At 37.3% G+C, this 27,903-nt stretch overlaps 1 protein-coding gene across 9 annotated transcripts in view; it reads left to right on the top strand.

Moving 5' to 3' along the window:
* LOC119562564 (putative serine/threonine-protein kinase STE20-like) overlaps positions 1-27,903 on the top strand; it is a 244,685-nt gene that overhangs the window by 148,126 nt on the left and 68,656 nt on the right. For 3 of the 9 annotated variants that reach the window (XM_037875771.1, XM_037875777.1, XM_037875775.1), the window contains one exon: positions 16,851-16,945. The exons of 4 other annotated variants lie outside the window; for them this stretch is intronic. In XM_037875771.1, the coding sequence (XP_037731699.1) occupies positions 16,851-16,918 (68 nt within the window). In that variant the 3' untranslated portion in view covers positions 16,919-16,945. Of the gene's footprint in view, positions 1-8,935; positions 9,085-10,371; positions 10,706-16,850; positions 16,946-27,903 lie in introns of those variants that run through there. 2 more of the 9 variants (XR_005221887.1, XM_037875772.1) reach the window with 2 other exon arrangements.

Raw genomic sequence — 27,903 nt, 5'->3', positions numbered from 1 at the left:
GCTGACCGGGTGTTTTGAAAAGAATCACGTGAACCTTTTATACCAAAACGCAAAAAAATATGGTGAAGACAAACTTTAGTGCGTGTATTAATCCGCACAAAGTGACAATTTATAAAAGAAAGCGGAGGCCTTTAAAGAAGGTCCAATCACATAAATGAAGGGGGCCAAGAAGAAGGTCCTATTCCAACCCAGCACCGGAAGAGTGACCCGAGCAACAACGCGCGGAGACAATCACCAACCCCGGAGTGCGAGCGCGCCAAGGCTAGGAGACTCATCTGAAAGAGAGCCGTGGGAGCTCGCACAGAATCAGCCAGGACAGGTAGATACCCTGTCCGAAGAAAACAATTTGGACCAATACACTGAAGTGGAAGGTCCCCTAGGACCGCCGAAAGGGAGATCAAGTATGCTTCCCCAATTTCAGAGGCACGAGGAGGACAACTTAGAGGCTGCCGAGCGACGTGAACAAAGATTGATGGAGCTCTTGAGACAGAGCAACGAAATGCAGCGTGGAATGAGTGCCCAGATAGAAGCGCTGAAGGCACAGATAATAGAATTGCAGTCTCCGACACCCAGGAGACCCGAACAGAAGGGACTGCCTTCGCCGCCCCGAACTGTTCCGAATCCAACGGACAGCTTCTTGATATACCAAGAGACCCCGCCTCTGGAACCAGTAACGCAGGACATGCTTAGTAGCCAGATGCACCGGTTAAGAACACCCAGGCGGATGGACACCTCGTCCCACAGGCAGTCCAGAACAAACGAGAGGGAGACGAGTCACCAACTGCATCCAGAGATCGATCGGAGCTCATCAAGACTTACACGAAATTATTATCCCCTAAATTTGCCACGATGTACATCTAATTTTTGTCTGCACGAGCCCTTTCGCGTTCTATGTAATAATTATAATAACCTTTATCATTTACTTTGCACTTCAACTTCTATCCCGGTATTAAAAACTAATATTTTAACTCATTTGCTTCTTTCTTAGATGCTTCTTTTGTTTTCATTTGTGTCCCGTCTCTATTTGTTTTTTGTATCTTTCTCGCGAACTCGTATTTTTGCCCAAATTGATAAAAGGGCCCCGCGCGTAACAAGCACGTGCTCGGTGTCGTTGGGCCACTTGTTTGTACTGCTCGTAGTGCATCAACGTCCATCACTATATATTGGTATCTGGTAATGTCTTTTAGCTCTTCGATGGTTATTCGCGATAACGGATCTGCTACGTAATTATCTTTACCCTTTAGATACTCTACAGTGAAGTCAAACTCTTCTAATTCAAGCCTTATTCGCGAGAGTTTGGAACTCGGACTTATTATGGAAAATAGGTACGTAAGTGGTCTGTGATTTGTTTTGACAGTGAAGTGTCTACCATAAATATATGGTCTGAAGTGTGTTATTGCCCAATGAATTGCTGTAAGTTCTTGTTCCGTTGTACTTTTGTTACTTTCACCCTTTGTAAACGGTCTTGATGCGTATGCAACTGGGAGTTGAAGTCCATTTTTGTTTTGCGTTAAAACTGCTCCACAAGCTTGCTTACTAGCATCTGTTATTATGTAAAATTCTTTACTGAAATCTGGGTATTGTAACAATGTTGGTTCTATTAATGCCGATTTAAGATGTTCGAACGCATGCTGGCAGTCAGCTGTCCATTCAAATTTTAAATTTTTTTTGCATAACTTAGTTATGTGACGAGAATAGTCGGCAAAGTTTTTAATGAAACGTCTGTAATAATTGAAGAATGCAACAAATGTTCTAGCGCTGTCCGCATCGTGTGGGACTGGATAATTTTTTATGACGTCGTATTGTTTGTCGTCGGGCAAGATTCCTTTATCAGTGCATTTATTTCCTAGAAAAGTGACTTCATGCATAAAAAATGAGCATTTTTCAGGATGTAACTTCAGGTTGTATTTCCTACATCTCTCAAAAACATCAGATAAGTTTTTAAGCATATGATTTTCGGAACAGCCAATGACTATTAGATCATCCATGTAAAGGAATGCTTGAGAAGGATCTAGTCCAGAGAATGCTATAGTCATCATCCTCTGAAAAGAGCTATTTTTAAGCCGAATGGTAATCGCGTGAAGCGATACGAACCATTGCTTGTCGAGAAGGACATTATATCTCTAGAGCTTTTTTCAAGCTCGATTTGGTGAAAACCTGACATTAAGTCGAGACATGAAAAATATTTTGCTCTACCTAGTTGGTCTAAAATGTCATCAATTCTGGGTAGAGGGAACTTATTAGACAATAACTTTTTATTGATCTGACGATAGTCAATTACTAGTCGCCATTTCTTTTTATCTGAGCCCGGGATGGACTTTTTCGGAATTAATAAGAGTGGGCTGTTATATGCAGATACAGATGGTTCCACAATGTTATCTTTTATTAGTTTATGTACCTGGGCTTGAATTTCGTCTTTTTGACTGTGAGGACTTCTGTAGTTTTTGATATAAACCGGTTCTTCATCCTTCAATATCAGCTTTTGTTTATAAAAATTATTTGTACTTAACGATTTTGTTTCCAATCCGAATAAATCGCTATATTGTGTTCATAGGGTTGACAGTTGTGTCCGGAATTGTGGAGGAAAATTTTTGGAAAGTTGGGATAATTCAAACTTTTCTCTATTTTCTTTGCTTGATTGAACTACGTCGTAGTTCGAAAGTGATTCATATTTTAATTTATTAATGCTAACTACTTTATCTGTATTTGTTGTGTTAAGTAGTCTAATGAATGCATTTTCAGGGGATGCTATGGTATATGCCATGTATATATCATGCTCAATTTCTTGGTTTGGAATCAACACACTGTCTTCAATTGAATCTATTTTAGTTTTTCGTACAACTTGGGATCATGCTGTTAGAGTTATGGAGTTATTGCCAGAACTGTATGTTATCGGAACATAAATTGAGAATTTTAAGTTATTTGGTCTAATTATAAGCCAATCTTCGGCTTGCTTGAAGTCTAACTGACAGTTGTATTTTTTGATAAAGTCGATTCCTAATATTCCATCACAGGGAATGGCGAATTGTAAATTAACAATTTGAAAATTATGTGAAATTATATATTTAGAAGTCTGTATCTCAATGGATATTTGTCCTATAGATTTTGTAATTTCTTGACTGATTCCTTGTATGTTTATTACATAGTCGGATTGAATGTTTGGAAAAACATCTGCATTTTCTTTGAGTATAGATATGTCCGCACCAGTGTCTATATTTTGGCTGAGATTGATTGTGTGAATTGTTGTGGTCCCTTTTGCTTGGTATCTAAAGGTTGTTGGGAGTTTCCCAAAACGTTTTGGACTACCCTAACATTATTGTTATTATTATTGTTATAGTAATAACCCCTATTTTGGTGGTTATTTCCTCTATAACTTCCTCTATTTTGGCCTCGTCCTCTATTACTGTTATAGTAACCAAGGTTACTATTGTTGCTGTTATAAAAGCGGAAATTACCTCTTCCGCGGTAATTTCCACGGTTACTTCTAGTGTAAAACATGACCGTGTTTGATTGGCCTGTTGCATCTGTACAACTGTTTACGAATTTGGACATAGCATCATCCAATGTGTTGAATGTGCCAACCTCCATGATAAGTTTAATTTTATCGATTGTACAGTTTTTGGTCATTGCTTTGACGGCATGTGTTTTGCTTTACTGAGTGGCTAATTCTGAGGATAGTCCGTCATTTATGTAGGCTCCTTCTAGTGCCTATGCCAATTTCTCTATTTCTTGAACGTATTGATTGGCTGTTTTCTGTCTCTGTTGGAGATTTAATAGTTTTGCCGAAATGACATCTACCGATTCTCCTTTAACTTTATTTTTTAGTTTCTCTATTATTTCTGAGACTGAGTTCTCATTGTCTATTAAGTTTCGTGTATGGCCTTTTAGCTTAGTCTTGATCAGATTAACTGCTAAAGCTTCATGTGATTCCTTCAGGGAGTTTACCAAATTTAAGGAATCTAAGAAACTTTTCAAATTTTCTGCCTTACCATCAAACTCTGGTATGAGTGATGAGGCTAATTTTAGGAATTCAATTGGTGTGATAGCCATTTTTTCTTGCTCCGGTATTATGACTGGTTTATCCTCAACAGTACTACAATTAGATTCAGGTTCTAACCAATTTTCTTCTTCTGCCTCAGGTAATGTGATTACGGCAGATATTGTTAAATCATTTATATTTTTCTCGTCAATATTTTCATCTTCTTCTGAATCTATTTTTTCAGTAGTATCGGTATCTGACTCTAGTTGTTGACTAGGTTCAGCCGTCAGTGGGGTATTAAGAACAGTGGGAATAGATATATTCAAATCGTATTTTTCTTTGACAGAAATAAGCTTGGATCTTATCCGTAGGAATAATTTTGAGGCATATGACCAGCGTTCGTGCTTCATTAAAGCATTCTACTAGTATTTTAGCGTGTTTGTTTATGGTGCCTTCTTGTATATTTCTATTTTGATTTAGGCATTTAAAGGATTTGTCAAACGTATTTTTTACTTCTGTCAGCCTATCCTTTATTTCTTTCTATTCCATGCTGCTTTTATCACTATTACATAACCAAGAAACGGATCTTTATTTACTTCCGAAAAAAATTTTACAATTTGGTACTGTACTCAGAATAATTCCTTTTTGTGTTGCAGTGCAATGGATCAATGGTGAAAATTGTAGGTTATATCTTTTAATGTATTCATTTTCGAGTTCATTGATTGACATTGGTGAGTTGTGCAATTGAAGTATGGCTTGCACTCGCTCAGAAAATTCGGGGTCCTTTCTAAAAGTTTCCCTTATCGCTTTATTTGTCGGCATAATTAAAATATTTTTAGCGACGCTTGTGTTTATTGTTTACCTATTTTTCCATTCGTACCTATCCATCTATTTGCATAAGAAACTACAGGGGCTCTGTTATTTTTTGATTTATCAAAAAAACCCTATTCTCTATTCTCAAAATCTAGTTCTTTTTTTTGTGTTCTTTTACGATCATGATTTTTTTTAATTTTTATTTGTTATCTTTATTTTTTATTTTATTAATTTCTTTGTTTAGAAATTATGTTTCTTAGACAATCAATTCATTTCTCATTACTTAGACCATTATTTTGAAAAAGGTTTTTTTTTCAATTTATATATATTTATTTCAAGATGTTGGAATATATATTTTTATTATAATTATCATGATGTTGTGCGTGTGCATTTAGATCTTATCTAGATCATTTGCTTGGCTTATGGCCCTTTTTGTTATACACCTATTGTGTAATAGTTATATATCCGCACAAAATTATGACAATTATCAATAACAATATATTTGTTAAATGGGGATCGATATTTGTCGTTTCTTTTTTATTAATCACGTTTGCAGTGGAGTCCACTGTTTTCGTATCGATCAATCCCATTGTGTTCACATAACATATGGGTACGAATTTTTATGACATTAGCAACAGTACTTAAACTGAAACAAGCGGCTCAGAAAGAAGGGCTATATGAAAAAAATGAAAATTTAAAATATTATAATATCAATGTTAATAAAATTCAAAAGCAACAACAAACAAATTATACACGTTATAACCCCTACCCTCACACTTATTTTAACAACACCCAACAATTTAATCCTGGCCCAGCTCTTTCAATTCAACCACACCCCAATCAACCCCAAAGAATGGTTCCACAAAATTATAGGTTCCAATCGAATAACAGAAATAATAATTTTGACCAAAATAGGAGAAGTTACAAAAAGTTTCGAAGAAATTTAATTCAGGGACAGCAAAATAATACATTGAATCAAAGCCAACAGCCAAGTAGACGATCGGGCTCAGTACCCAACCAATCACAAAAGAGAGTCAGAGAAAGTAATAGTGTACAATCAAGAATGCAAGTAGACGAAAATTATCAATAAAATAAAGAGTACAAAGAAGAAGATACTTATAATGAAAATTAACATTTTCCATTGCAAGCTTCGGACCAATTACATAAATAGAAATAACTATAAATAATCACAATTATCGTTAATGAAAAGGAACTTTCTTAACAAGAGCCTACATAAAGATCCGATAGTTATACACACTATGACAGGTCATTATGAACTAAATGAATTTGTAAAAGTTGAACCTAATAGTTTATTTACTCAAGAACCAATATTTTATATTTACGACTTTTCTTCCAATTATGACATACTACTAGGACGAAAGTTACTAGAGGCAAACCAGGCAAATATTGATTATTTAAATAATCGCACTACTAGTTTACACAAAAAAATAAGTTTGAAAATCCAACACAAATAAAGGATTTTGAGGCATTGCTAAGATCTAAAAATTCTACTGAAGAATAAAATTATGCTGTTCAAAATGAATTAGCAAAAAAAAAAAATTTTTTGTGTAGAACACTTAAATGAAGAAGAAAAAGTTAAATTATTAAAATTAATTAACCAATATAAATGCATTCAATATCGTCATGATGAAAATTTGACCTTTACGAATGTTGTTAAGCAAGAAATAAAAACTCATCATGAAAATCCAATTTATAAAAAATCGTATGGGTATCCTTTTTATTTCAAAAAGAAGTTGAGTTTCAAATGCAGAACATGTTAAAGCAAGGAATAATTAGGCACAGCCAATCACCTTATTGCAGTCCATTGTGGATAGTACGAAAAAGAAAGATGCTTCAGGTAAAAAAAATGTAGACTTGTAGTAGACTATAGGGGCTTAAATGAGATCACTATTAGTGATAAATTTCCCATTCCCAATATGGACAAAATACTAGGCAAGCTAGGACGGTGTCAATATTTTACCACCATTGATTTGGCTAAAGGTTTCCACAACATCGAAATGGACCAAAATTCCATAAACAAAACAGCATTTTCCACAAAGTACGGACACTACGAGTGCACACGAATGCCATTTAGATTAAAAAATGCACCTGCAACTTCTCAGCGATGCATGAACAATGTCCTTCGTGAATTATTAAACAAGCATTGCCTTGTATACTTGGACGATATAATTTTTTTCTTTGCGTCTATTGACGAACACCTTACTTCATTCAAAATTGTTTTTAATAAACTTAAAAACGATAATCTAAAATTACAACTAGACAAAAAAAATTTTTGTTGGACCAAACGGTGTAATGCCAAATCCAGAAAAGGTTAAGGCAATCAACAAATTTCCAATTCCCAAAACTCAATAAGAAATAAAATCATTTCTTGGTCTTTGCGGTTATTACAGAAAATTCATTGCAAACTTCGCAGACATTTCAAAGCCTTTAACTAAATGTTTAAATGCTGGTTCTAAAGTGACATTCAAAGGTGATACATTTATTGCAGCATTCAATAAATTAAAACAACTTATCATAAACGATCCCATACTGATTTGTCCAGATTTTGGAAAAAGGTTTCAATTAACTACTGATGCTAGCAACTTTGCATTAGGAGCAGTTCTTTCTCAGGATAACAAACCAATCAGTTAAATTAGTAGGACTCTAAATGCACACGAACAAAACTATAGTACAATTGAAAAAGAATTATTAGCTATAATATGGGCAACAAAAACCTTAAGACCATATTTATTCGGAAGAAGATTTGAGATATTAAGTGACCACAAGCCGTTAGTCTGGCTAAACAATATCAAAGAACCTAATATGAAACTGCAAAGATGGAAGATAAGGTTAGGCGAATATGACTTCGAAATAAAATATTTAGAAGGAAAGCAAAATCACGTAGCCGATGCATTGTCAAGAATCAAAATTAACGCAGTATACTATGGCAGTAACAAAGCAACAGCACATAGCGCTGAAGAAGATAAAGAAAATTTAATAACAATTTCTGAAAAACCAATCAGTTATTTCGCAAGACAGGTAGAAATGATTCGAAGCAATACAGAAGGTGAAGAAAGTGAAAATTATTTTAAGAAAGTCAAGATTAAAATAATGTTTAACGAATTAAACATCGAAAAAGCTAAGCAAATATTAATAAAACACTTTTGTACACGACTCTGATTTTGAAATCATTCAACAAGCTTTTAAACAGGTCATGAACTCTATTACAAAAATTGTAAGAGCAGTAACTAAATTACAGGACATAAAAACTTACGCTGAATTTAAAGAAATTATTGTTAGCAACCACGAAAAACTATTGCACCCAGGAATTAAAAAAATGGTAAGGCTCTTCAATGAATCCTATTATTATCCCGACTACCAGAATTTAATTCAGAATTTAATTAATGAGTGTAATGTTTGTAAGTAAGCAAAAACCGAACATAGAAAAACATCGCTTTTATTAAAAACAACTCCAGAAACAGAATTTTGTAGGGAAATTTACGTCGCAGATATTTACACGATCAAAAATCAAAATTACCTAACTTGTATTGACTTATACTCAAAATTTGGAAGCGCGATTGAACTAAACGGAAAGGATTGGATGGAAGTGGGAAAACCCAGAACCTTGAAAACAGATAGGGATAGTGCTTTTATGAGTATAGCGCTTAAAAATTGGCTGGACACAGAAAACGTAAATATTCAGATAACAACAAGTAAAAATAGAGTACCAGATGTAGAAAGATTACACAAAACAATTAACGAGACCAGCGACAATACGAAAAATAAACTTATGAAAATGGAAGTAATACTGTATACTTACAATTATAAAATAAAACACAATGCAAAAGGTAGAACACCAGCTGATATTTTTATATATGCAGGTACCCCTGCATATAATAACCAAATTATAAAAGAAGCTAAAATAGAACAACTTAATAAAAAACGACAGCATTTTAGGTAAATACCAAATTTAGAAAGGCTACTATAATTCACGGGAAATTACACAATCCTTATGGTTAGAGAGGAAATATAGAAAAAATAGATAATGATCATTTTGAGGAAACTAACAGAGGTCGAAAAATAAAACATTACAAATCAAACTTCCAGAGTCAAAAGAAAGTTAATAAAAGTAAATATTTGCAGGAGGACCCAGATCAAGACCCAGCGCTTTGACTTTCATCTTCCTGACATCAACGTTAATAAAAACAAGGAAGAACGCTATAGTCGAGTACCTCGACTATCAGATACCCGTTACTCAGCTAAAGGGACCAAAGGGAAATGGAGATATGCAAGCAGCAAAGCGACATTTAAATGCGCCACCTACCGGCGGAAGACAGATTTAAGCATTGTGGGCGTTAGGGTAGGCGTGGCAAATTTTTTTTTGGATCAATCGATAGGCATGGACGAGACCAATACTTTTCAGTTAAAATTTTTAATCTAGCATAAAAATTGTGGGCGCCACAGGCTTGGGCGGTTTGTGGGCGTTAGAGTGGGCGTGGCATATTCGCATAACAAACTTGCGCTGCGTACAAGGCTACGGAATATAAATCTGAAATCCCAATACTCTATCTTTGATAGTTTCCGAGATATCCGCGTTCATATTTACGATTTTTTGAAGTTCGTGGGCGGTTTGTGGGCGTTAAAGTGGGCGTGGCAAACTTTTTTTTGGGTCAATCGATAGGTATTGATGAGAACAATTCATTTCAGTTTAGATTTTTACTCTAGCATCAAAACTGTAGAAGCCACAGTTTTGGGCGGTTTGTGGGCGTTAGAGTGGGCGTGGCACTCTACTGAAACAAACTTGCGCTGCGTAAGAAGCTCAGGAATCTGCTCGCCAAATCTCAATAGCCTAGCTCTCATAGTTTCCAAGATCTCAGCGTTCATCCGGACAGACGGACAGACGGACAGACGGACAGACGGACATGGCTAGATCGACTCGGCTAGTGATCCTGATCAAGAATATATATACTTTATGGGGTCGGAAACGCTTCCTTCTGCCTGTTACATACTTTCCGACGAATCTAGTATACCCTTTTACTCTACGAGTAACGGGTATAATGATGCCAATGGGTAACAACCCATTTATAGAAATTAATCCTATAAAATCATGCAATGGCTATTTGTTATTTATGGCCGACACAATCAACATCCCAGATAGTTTTGAATACCATTGCCTCACAATTAATATTACAAAAACGGAAGAAACTTACAAAAACTTGCTATCACAAGCGTTTGGCTTTAAGGAAATAATGAAGATTAAATATTTAACGGAAAAAATACACAGAGAAATTAATGGGCTTTAAATTGTTAGGAGAAACTAAAGAGGATTAGCTAACTTTGTAGGAACAGCTTACAAATATATTTTTGGAACATTAGATAATAATGATAAAGAAGAATTAGAAGAAAAAATCAATGTAATAGCTCAAAACAGTGTACAGGTAATCGAATTAAATAATATAATCGATACAGTTAACAAAGGCATCGATATAATAAACAAGCATCTCGAATACAACGAAAAATAAAATTCTTGAATTATTGGTTTTTAATTTAGAACATTTCGCAGAATACATTGAAGACCTGGAAATTAAAACGCGACTACTTGACAAACATTAATTCTGAGATACTTCTGAACATAAAAACCTCAACTTGGCTAAGGTCAGATTCAAACGAAATTTTAATTATATCCCACATACCCAGAAAAATAAAGAAACTTCCCGTATGCGAAATATTACCTTATCCAGATGAAAATAATAAAATATTACAATATAACACCCAAAACAAATATTACGTATATTACGTCGATGGCCATAGTAGCTAGTTACTCCTTTCCTTAAATTAGTTAATATATTATAAATGCGATTTATGTATAATAGCTTATACTAAATAAATAAATATTACGTACACAGAAAAAGTTTATATAACAAAGAAACAAAAAAACGTGTTCCCAACACATGTCTTTTAGTTCTTGTTAATCAAACAGATACTAGTTGCAGGTACACAAAAACGCTATTAACTACCCACTTTAATAATGTCGAAACAAATATCATAATTACATGGAATTTGTCAAAAACTATACTAAATCAAAATTGTATTAAAAATTAAATTGTAATTGAAGGAAACAATATGATCAAAATACACAATTGCTCAATTGCAAATAACGATTTATCCATAAGCAATTATAATTCTGACTACACACAAAGCATATACACAAGAAATAATGTCACCAAATTAGACCAGATTTACAAAATAATTGTAATTGTAACACTGGGTCTCTTAATATTAAGTGTATAACTAAACGCTATGCGCCTAAGTAGGAGTGTTTATTAAAGACTGCAACCGTTCACAAACAAAAATGTTTCCGACTCCATAAAGCATATATATTTTTGATCAGAATCACTAGGCGAGTCGATCTAGCCATGTCCGTCTGTCCGTATACAAATCGATTTAGCGTCGCCTGTGAACAGATGTGTTTACTTTTGTGCTCTGAGTTTTTGTCTTATTCAGTGATTTTTTGCGAGTGCCTTGTGTTTGTTTTTTAACAAAGCTTAGCCTAACAGTTGTGTTAGTTTTTTTGACTAGATCCCCCAGTAAACGGGTATGTGGTTATAGTTATTTTAACATTTCTATTAGATTTGTTTAATCTCCTTGCTTTGTTAGTTTAATTTTACACTCAATAATCTGGCTAAAACTCTTTATTCCCACTCTCTCTCCCGCTCTATATTACAACTGTAATTTAAACTCTCTCTGAACCTGCCGAATTTTTGGTAGTCTTTTGGTGTGCTATCCTCTTATTCTCTCTCTGAACCTGCCGAATTTCTGGTAGACTTTTGGTGTGCTACTCTCTTATTCTCTCTCTCTTGCTTGCTTTACATTGTAACTGTTCGTGCGTAAAGTTGTCAGTGTCCCACAAGCAACGCTCAGTCGATAGAAGATTTATTCTCTAGTGCTCTCTTACATTTAAATTAATACGCAATCTCGCGCTCTTATTTTTTTGGTGTTTTGTGCCTTTGTGGTTTTGGAATTTGATTCCAGTGCCAAATTTACTTGAGGTATTTTTTTATATTTTATTTTATTTTATTTCATCTCCTTTAAATGGCTCGTGTCTGCTCTAAGAATATGGTACTCTTTCGTCTTCAACTAAAGACCCTTTTATTTCCTGCTGGCTCTGCGAATCGATGATGCACGTTAAATGGGCAGGATGTTCTGGCACAGTCAAAGACTTCATTGATCTAAATTCTGGTCTCATGTGGTCATGTGGATCTTGCAAGGAAATGGTAGTTCAGATGAGCGGCTTTATGAAGCAGACTCGAGACAGCCTTTTGAATCTCTCAGGTGTTCTTAAGCAGCTCAATGAGGGGTTCAATTCCGTTTGTGCCCAATTTTATAATAAACAAGGAAGAACGCTATAGTCGAGTACCTCGTCTATCAGATACCCGTTACTCAGCTAAAGGGACCAAAGGGAAATGGAGATATGCAAGCAGCAAAGTGAGATTGAAATGCGCCACCTACCGGCGGTAGACAGATTTAAGCGTTGTGGGCGTTAGAGTGGGCGTGGCAATTGAATCAATCGATAGGTATTGACAAGACCAATACATTTCAGTTAAAATTTTTTATCTAGCATGAAAATTGTGGGCGCCACAGGCTTGGGCGGTTTGTGGGCGTTAGAGTGGGCGTGGCATATTCGCGCAACAAACTTGCGCTGCGCGCAAGCCTACGGAATCTAAGTGTGAGATCCCATTTCTCTATCTTTGATATTTTCCGAGATATCCGCGTTCATACTTACGATTTTTTGAAGTTTGTGGGCGGTTTGTGGGCGTTAAAGTGGGCGTGGAAAACTTTTTTTTGGGTCATTCGATAGGTATTGATGACAATACATTTCAGTTAAAGTTTTTATTCTAGCATCAAAACTGAGCCACAGGCTTAGGCGGTTTGTGGGCGTTAGAGTGGACGTGGCATTCTGCTGAAACAAACTTGCGCTGCGTAATAAGCTCCGGAATCTGCACGCCAAATTTCAATAGCCTAGCTTGTATAGTTTCAGAGATCTCAGCATTCATTCGGACGGACAGACAGACGGACATGGCTAGATCGACTCGGCTAGTGATCCTGACAAGAATATATATACTTTATGGGGTCGTAAACGCTTCCTTCTGCCTGTTACATACTTTCCGACGAATCTAGTATACCCTTTTACTCTACGAGTAACGGGTATAAAAATTACTAACTGAGTCGCCTAAACGCAAAAAAGCCAGCTTAGCGGTAGTTAATACGGTCACGGTATCCTCCCCAAATCCGAACTTGGTGGCTGCAGCAGTTTCTGTTGACACTAGGGTAAGTGAACCAACTGCGCCTAGGGATACAGCTGATTCAGGTGGAGTCACTGTTTCTCGAAGTTTGGTGGTAAAAAAATCTTCAGTGCCGGCTATGGTGCCGACCGTACCTATAGGTACAGAAGGTACCATTTCTGGCTCTCAGCTTAGTGTGGTTCAATCTGCTGCTGGAGGACGTAAGAAACTGTCAGTTGTTCCACATAGGAAGCAATTATTTGGTTGTAGATACACCCCAGATACCACATCTGAGGATGTTTTGGAATTTATACGTGAAAAATTCCCATCCGAGAATATTTCAGTTGAACAATTTCGATTTTCGTACGCTCGCAGTATATCCTCTTTTAAAATATTTGCACCTCCTGATATGTTTAAGGTTCTACTTTCAAAAAGCTTTTGGCTTAATGATGATTTAGTAATAAAAGAATTCGTTCCAAATAAACCGAGAACAAATAACAGACCTTCCACTGCGCTAAAAAACTAAAAAGTTTATTTTTGGCTTATCAAAATGTTAGGGGACTAAATATGAAGCTACCCAAGCTTTATGCTGACTCCTCTGCATTTACTGCAAATATTTTGGCTTTTACGGAAACTTGGCTGAAACCAGAGATATCTGACTCTGAAGTTCTGTCAAATAACCTTAATGCCTACAGGACCGATCGCTCCTCACGTCGGGGAGGCGGTGTGCTGATTGCCGTTACCACTAGCCTAACATCCGAAAAAATGCACTATGATTCCCCTAACGAAATTGAATTTGTTAGTGTAAAAGTTTCCTTGCAATCCTTATCTATTTTTGTTACATGTTCCTATATTCCACCTGGCTCTGATTTAATAGTTTATGAGCACCATCTGTCTGCGATAAAATCTGTTCTATCCCTTCTTTCTAACAGAGACCTTTTGATTGTTTTGGGTGACTTTAATCTCCCTGATATTTCTTGGTCTCCTCCTGCTGACTCACTGGTCGCTATACCCTTAACCGTCAATGATTTTGTAGATGGCCTTTTAGAATTATCGTTACAGCAAGTAAGCTTTATACGGAATTCATTAAATAGACAACTAGATCTTGTGTTTGCTTCAGACCCGTCTGAAGTCACGGTATCTAGAATTGACGCTCTTGTTGTACCTGAAGACCGATATCATCCAACAATGGAATTGACAATCTGTCTCCCATGCGTTGATACCCTCTCTCCTTTAGTTCCTCAAACTAAAATGAGATGTTTTCGAAAATGTGACAAAATGTGAAAAAACTTATCGATATGATCTCTCAATATAATTGGACAGACTTGTACAATTGTACGGATATTGAAAGTGCCACTGAACTATTCTATGTAGTGTTAAATACTTTTTTTAATGAATGCGTTCCTGATAGGTTTCCTTCAAAGCTAAACAGGCCTCCTTGGTTTACCAATGCGCTTCAAAGACTTTAAAACCTTAAAACAAACACCTATAAAAAGTATCAAAAATCGGGTAAGCCATCTGATTCTTCGAAATATGTGGTGGCTCGATCGGACTTTAATGTTCTCAATAGTCATTGCTATTCTATGTATTTAAGTCGATGTAAATTCGAATTTTCAAATGATCCGAAGCAGTTTTATAACTTTGTTAATGCCAAGCGTAAGTCGTCGGCATTGCCTTCATCGGTACTTTTTAACTCAATGGAGGCATCGACGGATTCTGAAATTGCTGATTTATTTGCCGAGTTTTTCCAAACTACTTATAGTTTGGCTGCTTGGTCAAATTCTAACTACCTAATCCCTTAAATAGGGCAAATTGTATTTTTACCCCTGAAATTATGGAAAGTTCTCTCTTAAGAGACTTAGCAACAACAACGCCAACCTATTCTCCCGGTCCAGATGGACTCCCCGGGTGTGTGCTTAAGTTTTGTGCGTCAACCATATGTAAATCGATTCTTAATTAATTTTATTTAATTTTATTTTTAATTTGTCTATTTCATCATCAGTTTTTCTTACTATCTGGAAGGACTCTTTTATCATTCCACTTCACAAAAAGGGTGCGAAGGCGGATGCCCAGAATTATAGAGGCATTTCTAAATTGTCGGCAATTCCTAAATCATTTGAACGTATTATTACTTCTCATTTGCAACATTTATGTTCCTCGCTAATATCACCGTGTCAGCATGGTTTTGTTAAGCGAAGATCGACCACCACCAACCTTCTTAAATTGTCATCTATTGTAATTAATGGATTTAAGAAAAAAATGGAGACAGACGTTATATATACAAATTTTAGTAAAGCCTTTGACTCTGAAAATCACTCTCTTCTTTTATTTAAATTAGATCAGCTCGGGTTTCCGAATAATCTGTTAACTTGGATTTCAAGTTATTTGAATAGTAGGACTCAGAGGATTATATTCAAGAACGCTGCTTCAAAATTTATCTACGTGACATCTGGAGTGCCTCAGGGAGGTCATTTGGGTCCTTTGCTGTTTACTTTGTTTATTAACGATCTTCCCTCTACCATAACACATTCTCGTGTACTAAATTATGCTGATGATGTTAAGCTTTGTTTATCATATAATGATATAGCGTCGGGTTTCAACTTACAGTCAGATATTGATTGTTTTCAGGGATGGTGTGAGTACAACCTTTTAAATTTGATCTGCCTTAAATGCAACGTTATGACTTTTTATAGGAGTACTCCTACTTTTGTTAGTTACTCTCTTCGAAATACGCCAATCGACCGCATATATTCAGTTAATGACTTAGGCGTTCTTCTGGACCCAAAACTTAAATTTGACTGCCACATAATGTCCACTGTCAGCAAGGCCATGAGTGGTTCTTGGGATTATAAAGCGTTGGTCAAAAGAATTTGATGACCCTTATACAACCAAATTATTATTTACCTCCGTTGTCCGTCCTAGTTTGGAATATTGTTCTTCGGTTTGGAGTCCACAATATCAAGTGCATATTGACCTTATTGAGTCGGTACAAAAAAAATTTCTTCTTTTTGCCCTTCGTAGTTTGAACTGGGATCAAAACGTAAGGCTACCTTCCTATCAGAGTAGATTACTATTGCTTAATTTACCTACCCTTGCAAATCGTAGAACAATGCTTGGTACTATTTTTATGCAAAATCTTATAAGAGGTGATATTGATTCTGTAGAACTTGTAAGCCGCCTAACTTTCAATGTTCCTGTTAGACTTACACGAAATTATTATCCCCTAAATTTGCCACGATGTACATCTAATTTTTGTCTACACGAGCCCTTTCGCGTTCTATGTAATAATTATAACAACCTTTATCATATAATTTGCACTTCAACTTCTATCCCGGTATTAAAAACTAATACTTTAACTCATTTGCTTCTTTCTTAGATGCTTCTTTTATTTTCATTTGTGTCCCGTCTCTATTTGTTTTTTGTATCTTCCTCGCGAACTCGTATTTTTTGCCCAAATTGGTAAAAGGGCCCCACGCGTAACAAGCACATGCTTGGTGTCGTTGGGCCAATTGTTTGTACTGCTCGTAGTGCATCAACGTCCATCTAACTCGAGTTCTGATAAAAAAAATTGCGAAAAACTTTTGGTACCATAAAAAAAATGTCCCCTTTTCTTAATCAGGGAGATGTACCCTACCGGAAAACAAAGTTTTCTTGAACGCGTCTTTCATCGATTTTTTTTTGTAAACTGGCGTTATAATAATCTTAAATTACTAATTATTATTATAAATAACAATCATTTCTATTGTAATAAAGTTTAATTTATCTCATTATTTTAGATGAAACCTTTTCTGGCGCTGACACTAACGGAATCAGGAACAATGATAATACAATATGGAATAGTTAATCAATTAAAAAAAAATTTAAAATTTTATTAATATTTTATCAATAAAACAAGAAAGGAAGTTAGCTTCGGCTTGCCTACCCTTGCAGCTATAATTATTAAATTTAAAAACACAAAAAATGATATTCCCAATAGTATAAGATAATATGTCAAAAAACACCGAAGCTATAATTTGTTTCATATTATTTTCCTACCAATTTTCCGATCGTTCCTATGGCAGCTATATGATATAGTCGTCCGATTTTGATAAAATTAAATTCAAAATTCAGAACTAATTAAAAAATCTTATTTCCAAGCGTAGGAGGTTATATGTTAAAAAACACCGAAGCTATAATTTGTTTCATATTATTTTCCTACCAATTTTCCGATCGTTGCTATGGCAGCTATATGACATAGTCGTCCGATTTTGATAAAATTTAATTCGAAATTCAGAACTAAATAAAAAATGTTATTTCCAAGCGTTAGAGGTTATATGTTGAAAAACACCGAAGCTATAATTTTTTTCATATTATTTTTCCACAAATTTTCCGATCGTTCCTATGGCAGCTATATGATATAGTCGTCCGATTTCGATAAAATTTAATTCAAAACTCGAAATTATTTAAAAATTGTTATTTCCAAGCATAGGAGGTTATATGCTAAAAAACACCAAAGATATAATTTTTTTTCATTTATTTGTCCGATTATTCCTATGGGAGCTATAAGATATAGTTGTCCGATCCGGCTGGTTCCGACTTATATACTACCTGCAAAAGATATAAGACTTTTGGGAAAGTTTCAGCCCGATAGCTTTAAAACTGAGAGACTAGTTTGCGTAGAAACGGACGGACAGACGGACAGACGGACAGACGGACAGACGGACATGGCTAGATCGACTCGTCTAGTCATGCTGATCAAGAATATATATACTTTATGGGGTCGGAAACGTCTCCTTTACTGCGTTGCAAACTTCTGACTGAAATCAATATACCCTCTGCAAGGGTATAAAAATGCGTGATTTTTTGGGTAAAATTTTATTAAAATACATTTTGCATTACGCTTTTCGGAACAATTTTAGATTTTTTTTAAGATTTTCTTTGTTCGGCCCGATTGAGGTCACAGATAAAAAAATAAAATAAACAGAACGGCAAAATGTTTTTGATTGTCACCATTTTTATTTTCATTTTAACTTACAAAATTGGGGACAATCTCACTCGCACTCCCTGAGTGCTCCCAGTACACTTAGCTGAGTAACGGCACTTTCGGACTTTCGTTTTTTCACCCCCTGCCACAACAGTTGTGTGGACAAAATCAAGCAAAAATCATAGTATTATTGTCTTAATATAAATTTGAAGCCTGAAAATGTAAAGGTGCGCTTGTCGCTAAGACTTTAAATATTGCTACAGCCCAAAAGCATGCCTGCGGTTGTATATCTTTTGTACAGACTCTTAACTGCCCACTTATTTTAGACCAAGATGTTAGTTATGATAGCTATCGTAAAACTTGTTGGAAGACATACCAGCTGACAACTGTCAAAAAGGACCGGGAAACATAGAAGAATCAGTTTGGGGTATAAAAAGGCCGCACTTACACAATTCGACCTCTTTTCTTGTGATAAACTCCTGACTAATAGTTTCAGAATTTGGCTGTACGAGATCAAAATATTGTTAATTTTTTTTTTGTGTGCCAATCACATGTAACGAAACCCTTAAAAGCTAACTTGTATGAGTTTAGGCTGAAATATTTCTGTTTCATCAGATAATTGGCACCTAGTATTGCGTTCGAGTCCGTCAGGAGGGAAAGCGTTATTAAGGCCACCAATTCTGCCTACACGTGGACGGCTTCACCGGAACATTGAGGAATTCAAGAAATATTTTCAAGAATCACCCTTATCAGTATCTAAAACAGCGTACCCAATATCTCCGAATTTTTGGCCGCCATGTGAAATAATAAACCTTAACTGACTTTACCCGCGTGCGGTCTAACCTACCCAGTGCAAACGGGAAAATAACCGGCAACGTTTCGGATTCGCACATAAATATTATACCATAAGTTACACGCAAGTCAAAATTGTAAATGTAGTGGAGAAAGACATCAAATAAGATCAACCCCCATAAGAAATTACATTGACCGAAGTTAAAACCAACTAATTACGTAAGCAGCACATGATCGAGGCGAAATCTTAGTTTCGCTAAGCTACACTCAAACTAAAGAAAATGAATTGAAATTGAAAAATGAATTAAATAAGCAAAACCAATAGAATACTGCAACCCATATACCTATGGAATTTACCTGAATCTTAAACGATAATAAAATTTAGCCTTACCACAAAAAAAGAGAAGAAAAAGAATGGATGTTGAATAGATAAAATAAATTAAAAACTGAAAACATTTTTGTTCGTTGCAACTTAGGTAGTTATTATACCCGTTACTCGTAGAGTAAGAGGGTATACTAGATTCGTCGAATACTTTGTAACCCAGAGCCAAGAATAAACGCCACATAACCGAATTCTAAATTAATATTTCTGGGAACTGGGCAGTCACGTTTACTATACATTTTGGCCGCACGAGTTTCGTAGCGAGCAAACATAGAAAACCAGTTCGTTACAATGCTTATAGTGCTTTCTGTGTTTATTAGAATTTTAAGTTCCTTGTTTTACCAAGGAACTGTGCGATTTAGGGAAAGGTTGTATTTTGAGGCATAGATGTAAGGGCAGATTGGAGCAGTCAATAAGTGAGGTTTTTGTGTTTACATTGCTGTTGCATGCTTGTGTGAGGGAACTAAGATGCATAATTTTGTTTCAATAAGGTTGCCAGTCTGCTTTCTTAAGGTAAGGTGTCAGGGAGCATAGAAATCAAGATGGGAAGTGATCGCTTCCATGAAGGTCGTTAATCACTTTCCATGTTATTTCTTGGGCTTTGTCGGCTGTAGCGAGAGACAGGTCTATGTGTGTCAGTGTGCTGTGAGTAGAGTAGCGGTTTGGAGACATGTCATTAAGGAGGATGTAGTCTGAGCGGTCTATGAATTTCGCCACTATGTTGCCTCTGGAGTTGGATCAGTGGGATCCCCAATAACGGTGCCAACTGTTGAAGACGACTATGGGAAGATTTGATGGGGGGAGACTTGAAGTTTATGGGTATGGAGATGGATATTGTGTTGGATAAGTAAGTAATTTCTTAAAAAGTATTTGTAATTCTAGGTGATTATTTCTATAGCCTTTTTTATTTCATTGCAATATTTTGAGCATTAGTTTAGTTGGGAGTTTAGTTGGTTTCCATGTCGCAAGAGTCGCACGAGGGGTCTCCAGGTTGGTTTGCGTTTGTTTTGGTTTCTTTTTATTAGAAGTCTTGTTTGCGGCTTTGAGCGTTGCGAGAGTTAGCTTAGTAAAGGAATTTCAATTTGGTTCGGGGAGCCTCCCAATAATTAACAGTACCAAGTTGTGGTTTCTTTGACAACATATATCGAACTGAATTCTTTATTTTAGTATTCGTCTTTCAATGCTTAAATGTTTACATGCAAATATGCTGACCTAGCGGAATGGAGTTGTAATTGGAGCGGAGGCATATGTGGGGTTTGGATCTGGAGTCGTCCCAATGTTTGTGTTTTGTTTGCGACTTTATTGCCAACAAAGTATTTGGCTGCTCGATGTTTGACTGCCATGGGATTTCGGTGGGTTTCGCCGAGGGAAATTGCTGAGGCGGTTACTCCTCCCCCCTCAGACTGAACTACCGACCATAACGGAGCGATGGTAGGTGTAAAAGTGGCAGGTGGAGCAATAATGGCGTGCATGTCGTGATTGGTGCCGCTGGTGTAACGGTATTCATTTTTTTCGAAAAACAAACCACTGCTGCCACCATAATCTATAGGACGGTTAGCATCGCTATTCCCGTCTGTCTATCTATCATGGCTCTGCACTCACTGAATGTGATCAATGCTGATCCATTTATATTTCTTTTGTGTCCACAGTATTTTGTAATTTTACATTCTCTCCATTGAAGATTGCGATGCAACCCTCTTCCGCTTACGAGTCCTACATCCTTTGTTTCACACTTCGCTTCCTCTCCGCTGATCAGCTTCTTAATACGATTCTCGTTAACCTGGTTTACAATTTTATCATTCCTACATGTATATAAATTTCTTATTTTCTGACATTTATTCTTATAATAATATATTTCTTCCTTGTTGCTTTCTACATATTCCGGTGTTATTACAAATTCAGTTTTATTCCTGGGTAATGCTATAATTCTATGCAAAGAAAACGTTTCCTTTTTAAAAACCTTCCTTTTTTAAAACATTATTAATTCTAAAAATTCGTACATATGTTCCTCGGACATTATTTGTATACCTTGCCTTTCAAACACACTTCGTTGCTTCTTGCTTGTCAAATATAAGTTTCGAGATTAGTCCCATTTTTGCAAGCAACAAGCTTTCAGCTATATCATTTAAATTTAATCCTAACATATCCATCGTTACAGAAACCCTGAGTATGAACCTATAAATCCTCTTGTCCTCCTCTAGTAACGTCTTGCTTATTCCGTTCTTATAAATGTTTATAAGCATGGTTACTCTGGTCTGTTCTTCATTAATGTATTTTGTTAGATTTTTGAACATTATACTGATCTTGCTCCGTATTTTCCTGAGAGCTTATGGCTTCTCTCAATCCTTTTTCTTCTTCCTGCATTCTCCTTATCTCCGCTTCTAGCCTTTCTGCATATTCTGCATCTAGATTCCCTGTTATCGATTTTACGACTGAACCTAATCCGTTTATTAATCCTCTCGTTCTCCTACTCTTTGGGCATATAGCTTCCAATCTCGCCTTCATCAGTTGTAATTTGTTTTAAAGTGCTCTTACCAGATCCTTCGTTTCTGTATCTTCAACTATGTCTCTGAGCGTCTGCTCTATGCCTTCAACTGCTCCTTGGTATTCCTGTAGCCTTACTATGTGTATTAATGTCTTGTGTGTCTGCATTATCTTCGCCTAAGTTGATCTATGCCAACGTCTCGTCTCATTTTAACGGCCGGATCTCTAAGCTCCTTTCCGCGTTCATGGTCCTTGACCACCTGTAATTATTTATTCGTTTGGTTTGGTTAATCTTCTGATTTTCTCTTTGTGAATCTTCTGTGGTCTGGTTGACGTTAATGTCAGGCCATTGTCTTCCAATACCCTGTGTTTTAAAGACCATGGTGTAAGTTTATCCCTCCTGTTTTCCTTCCTAAATATCGTCTCTCCTGCCTGTACCGGACTTGGTTCCTTTCTATCTGTATTTGCTGCTTCTATTCTCTTGGTCTTTTGTTGCTCTACCCTTTCCTTTGTTCTCCCAGTGAATAGCTCCTGCGGCGTTAACTTAGTAGCTGAATGAATAGCGCTATTATACGTTTAAACGCCTCGTCCAGTACTTCCTCATGTCTGATTTCCAACTTATTTGTCTTCTTAGTTTCGTTTATAAGCCTGTATTTTTCGGTAATCGTGGAGTGCAGCCTTTCAACCGTGGAATTGAACGACGACTGCTGAAAAGACATTGTGTGCAGTTCCAAATCGTACTGCCGACAAAAGTCTTTGACGAGGTTGGACGAGAATTCTACTCCCTGATCGCAAACTATCTTTTTGAGTACTCCGAATAAGGCTATGAAACTTTTAACTGCTTTTACTATATTTACGCTTTCCTTTGATGGGATCGTTATTCCCCAAGCGTACCTCGAGAACTTGTCTATTATGGTTAGTACATTTTTCTTGTTCACAAAATACAAGTCTACACGTATGTGTACTATTTCCGTAGGTCTCACCGTTGTCTCCGTCACACTGTCCTTTTTCTTATTTGGTTTCCTTTCGTATTTTTGAACTTGGCAACTGTCACAATTATTTTTATACTCGTTACTCTTAGAGAAAAAGGGTATACTAGATTCGTCGGAAAGTATATAACAGGCAGAAGGAAGCGTTTCCGACCCCATAAAGTATATATATTCTTGATCAGGATCACTAGCCGAGTCGATTTAGCCATGTTCGTATGTCCGTCTGTCCGTCCGTCCGGATGAACGCTAAGATCTCGGAAAATATGAGAGCTAGGCTATTGAGATTTGACGTGCAGATTCCTGAGCTTCTTACGCAGCGCAAGTTTGCTTCAGCAGAGTGCCACGCCCACTCTAACGCCCACAAACCGCCCAAAACTGTGGCTCCTACACTTTTGATGCTAAAATAAAGAAATGAATTGTTCTCATTAATACCCAAAAAAAACTTTGCCACGCCCACTTTATCGCCCACAAACCGCACTCAAACTTCAAAAAATCGTAAATATGAACTAGATATCTCGGAAACTATTAAAGATAGGGAAGTTTGCCACGCCCATTTTATCGCCCACAAACCGCCCCCAAACTTCTAAAAATCGTAACTATTAAAGATTGAGAATTGGGATCTCAGATTTAGATTCCGTAGCCTTGTACGCTGCGCAAGTTTGTTGCGCGAATATGCCACGCCCACTCTAACGCGCACAAACCGCCTAAACCTGTTTCGCCCACAATTTTCATGCTAGATAAAAAATTTTAACTGAAATGTATTGGTCTCGTCAATACCTATTGATTGATCGAAAAAAAAACATTTTCCACACCCACTCTAACGTCCATAACGCTTAAATCTGTCTTCCGCCGGTAGGTGGCGCATTTCAAACACGCTTTGCTCTTTGCATATCTCCATTTCCCTTTGGTCCCTTTAGCTGAGTAACGGGTATCTGATAGTCGAGGTACTCGACTAAAGCGTTCTTCCTTGTTTGTTTGTGTAATTGCCTGCTTTATGTGTAGGAAAAACACCTTTCTTTTGAGGTGGGCTACAGTTTCGTCTATTCCTCTATGATTGCTCTTTTCGTGATATTCCTTAATGACTTGTTCCTGTTTGCTCTTTTCCGTTATATCTGGCAACAAAACTGTACAACTTTTTGCCCTATACAACTTGCTATAGGCAAAGTACTTGCAATATACGTTTTGGATTGTTATCACCAAGTTTTCCGGAATCAACAACGCCACCGTTCTTATAGGTTTTAGGATTTATTTTAGCCTACGGGCAATTGTTTCGTCATCAAAACTGTTTCTGTCTAAATTACTCGTAATTTATTCCTGAATGGAATTTGTTTTACTACTCCTGCTATTGTCCCTTCCTGTATAACCACTTGAATATTATACTTATTCAGTGGTCTTTCTGATATTGGGAATTCCAGTTGCAGGTCTTCCCTAGCGGAGTGAAATGTCTCTCCAATTGTCGCTATCTCTGAGGCATCTTCTAACACATTGAGCTCAGATTGAATTCTGTTCAATGCGTCTGCCACTACATTAAAGGAGCCCTTTTTGTACACAATCTCGTTATCATATTCCAACATTTGGAGTCGCCACCTTACGAGTTTGGAGTTCGGCTCCTTGACGCTCATCAGCCGGGTTAAAGGTCTATGATCAGTGACTATTCTAAACTTCTGGCCGAATACATAGTGTTCAAAATGCTTAATTGCCCAAATAATGGCCAGCATTTCTTTTTCTGTGGTCGCATAGTTCACCTCTCATCCTGATAAGGTTCTACTGGCTGAATACATAGTGTCTAAAATGCTTAATTGCCCAAATAATGGCCAGCATTTCTTTTTCTATGGTCGCATAGTTCACCTCTGATCCTGATAAGGTTCTACTAGCATATGCTATCAGTCTGTCCGTTCCCAGATTTCCTTGGGATAATACGGCGTCAATCGCATAGTTGCTTGCATCTGTGGTAAGGATGAATGGTTTGTCAAAATCGGGAGACTGTAAGATCGGATCGTTGCATAATATGGTTTTGCATACCTCAAATGCTACTTTGATCCATCTGTACAGCCTTTTCGCCCTTTAAATGTCTCGTCATTGGCTTCGTTATAGCCGCGAAATCTCGTATAAATTTCCTATAGTACCCCAACAGACCTAGGAATCATTTAATCTGCTTCCTAGTCTTGGGAATCTCGAATCTTTTTATTGCTTCGATTTTCCCTGGGTTTGGTTTAATACCCTGTTGGGTTACTACATGCCCTAAATATTCTACCTCTTTTCTCAAAAATTCTGTCTTGTCCAATTGAAGTTTAAAATTGCCTCTGCAAGCTTCTTAAAAACTCTTTCCAAATCTGTGATGTGTTCTTGCAACGACGTTAAGAACACCATAATGTCGACCATGTATATGAGACAACATTTCCCTAGTAATTCTCCAAAAATGTTGTTCATTAACCTTTGAAGGGTTGGGGGTGCGATATTCAATCCGAAAGGCGTTCGGACATACTGGAAGTGCTCCCCTTCAGCAGAGGAAGCTGTTTTCGGGATATCTTCCTCCTTTACCTCGATTTGGTGGTATCCACTCGCCAAATCTAAGGTTGAGAAGTATTTGCTATCCAATACATCGTATATTATTATTATCTATCTTTAATAACCTTCTCATTTAATTTCCTATAGTCCACCACCATTCTCCATTTTCGTTCTCCTGAGGCAGCCTTCTTTTTGGGCACCAGTCAAACCCGCGCACTCCATGGCGAGTGGCTATGTCTAATAATCTTCTGTTCTAATAACTTCTCTAGCTGTTTCCTAACTTTCTGTCTCTCCTTGAATGCACTGGTATGTCATCATTCGTTCTGATTTGATGTATGACCACATTCGTGGAGGACAAATTATCACCTTCCTTATGGAATACCTTCGGGTACTTCCTGCAAATTCTCTGAAGCTCTTTAAGCTCCTCGCTATTTAAATGTTCTGTCCTGAACTTGTGGAACGGTATGTTTTTATCTCAGTTACCTGCCTCTTCTATATTATTGAGTTCGAAATGTTATTCGGTTTCGAGTTCTACAACATTTAATCGTTCTTCCAAAAACAACTCCTGGTCTATCTCCGCATTATTCGTTACTTCTACCAGGCTCTGTCCAGCCACTGCCTTGTAAATACCTTCTGAAATGATCACGTCCTTCTTCGCTGTTCTTTTACTTAACAAAAAATCCCCATCGGATACTTTTACTGGAATGCGGATTACTCTTTTTATTCCTGCTTCTATTGTGTGAACTTCGCTTGGTCTATATTTAGCGAACTGAATCTGCAACTTCTCGCCTACCGTGCGGAACCAACCATTTTCTATGTCGATCACGGCTTTTAGCTGTTGTAACAACTCTATCCCGATTAATCTTTCAAAAAACTGGTGGAATCTGAAAGGTAGCATTCTCATCTTCCCTACTCCTCCCAGTTCCTTGAATGTTGGTAAGTATGCTTCCTTTAAAATTTTATGAGATTGCGTAATCGTCTTAGTCGCTATTGGGTCTTGTAGGTCTTCCACGTTTTGTGCTTGAACCAGTTCATGGCGAATAAGAGAAAGTGGATCCTGTGTCAATAAACATTTTTATTGTTCTTTCCGGAGTGATTTTGATCAATACATAAGGCTGATTGCGAAAAATTAGCATCTTCCTCTTGGATGTTATTCAACTGACCAGTGGCTGACGGCCGATTTTCACCCCTCTCTGAGTTACCCGTCGAATTATATGACCGTTTTGAATTGGACGAGTTATTCGACTGCCGAGTTGGGCATCGGAAACGGCATTGAAAACTGCGCTTGGGTATTTCCTGCCCACCGATACTGATTCCAAGTGCCAGTACTTGCTAGTACTCCGGTACTGGGTTATCTTGCTTCCCTGGCTCCTGTTTCGGAGTTTCCTTAACCTCTTTGCCGTGCGACCCAGTCGGCCTTGACCGTTTGCTTCCAATTGTGCTTCCTCTACCCAGGTTATTTTATCTGCAGGCTATTTCATAGGCCTTAGCTATATTCGTAACCCCCTGTTCCTGATAGTTACCCCTATCGGTCCTTTTAGGGCTGACACAAAAGCGGTTAAGGCCGTCTCCTCATACCACTTGGTCTTTTCACTCCTCAACAATATGCCTTGTTCGCTGGACTTGGTCAGACTCTTGAGGGTCATAATTTTGGTGTATAAGGCATCTAATTCCAACTTCTTTTCTTTAATATGGGTCAATTCCATAATCAAATCCTGCTCAGATCTCTTGTCTTTGAAATCAAATCAAATAATCAATACTCTCTTTATCTGGTGCGATTACTCCTACATTTGATCTCTCTTCTCCTTTGATTAGGCCTAGCACCTGCTCTACCGCTCCTATAAATCCACCTAATTTACCAGAGTCTCGCTCGTACTTCGGAATAATTTTTACCAGGTCTATTACCTTGATAGTGTATTAGGACATATACTGACATTGCCCACTGTACAAAATATGATGTAATATATTCATACAACACCCACTGTAAGCGGGAAACCTAAGCGGGAATAAGCGGGAAACCTAGTTTAAGTTAACTGTAAACGTTATATTGTCATCCCTTTCTACCGAGTCCTGCAGCATAAGAGATCGCAGATAAGTATACCTGCCTCGCTCACACAGATTAGCGAGAAGAAGGAAGAGGGAGAATCGTTGCGGCACTCTGTGTTAGACGTTCAAGGAAAGCGGTTGTGAAATAAAGAAGTTAAACAGAAACTATCTCCGGAGTGCATTTATTGCCTATTACAATATCAGAAGTGGTTCTTACTCAAAATGCCTGACATGGATATAAATCAATTCACGGTCGTTCAGTTGAAAAACTGGTTAAATGTGCTCAAGCTGCAAACCTCAGGCTGGAAAGCAGAGTTGATGGCGCGTCTGCAGACCCTATCATCAGAGGAACGTGGTGATCCACCAAATGGAGCTTCATTTGACAGCCAGCGGCCGCCAGTGGCCGAATTAGAGGGAGCCGCATCATTGCCGCTGCAACAACATTTAGAAGACGCACAGGAAGCTCGGTTCGACTCAGGTACGATGGCGTCACAGACAGTGGACGGCATACGCACGGAGAACGTTTCTCTGGTAGATGTCGCAAGGGTGAAGCTGCAGAAAATTCTCGACGAAATCGATGCATGCAAGGCCATATTGCAACAGCTTCGGGCGGAGATCGCTGACGTCGCCAGGGACAAGCCAAATCATGCTCTGCAAGTTCATGA

Source organism: Drosophila subpulchrella, unplaced genomic scaffold, assembly GCF_014743375.2.
Source record: "Drosophila subpulchrella strain 33 F10 #4 breed RU33 unplaced genomic scaffold, RU_Dsub_v1.1 Primary Assembly Seq61, whole genome shotgun sequence".
Lineage (NCBI taxonomy): Eukaryota > Metazoa > Arthropoda > Insecta > Diptera > Drosophilidae > Drosophila > Drosophila subpulchrella.
Note: the sequence above shows the minus strand (reverse complement) of the source record. Positions and strands in the feature narration are given on the sequence as shown.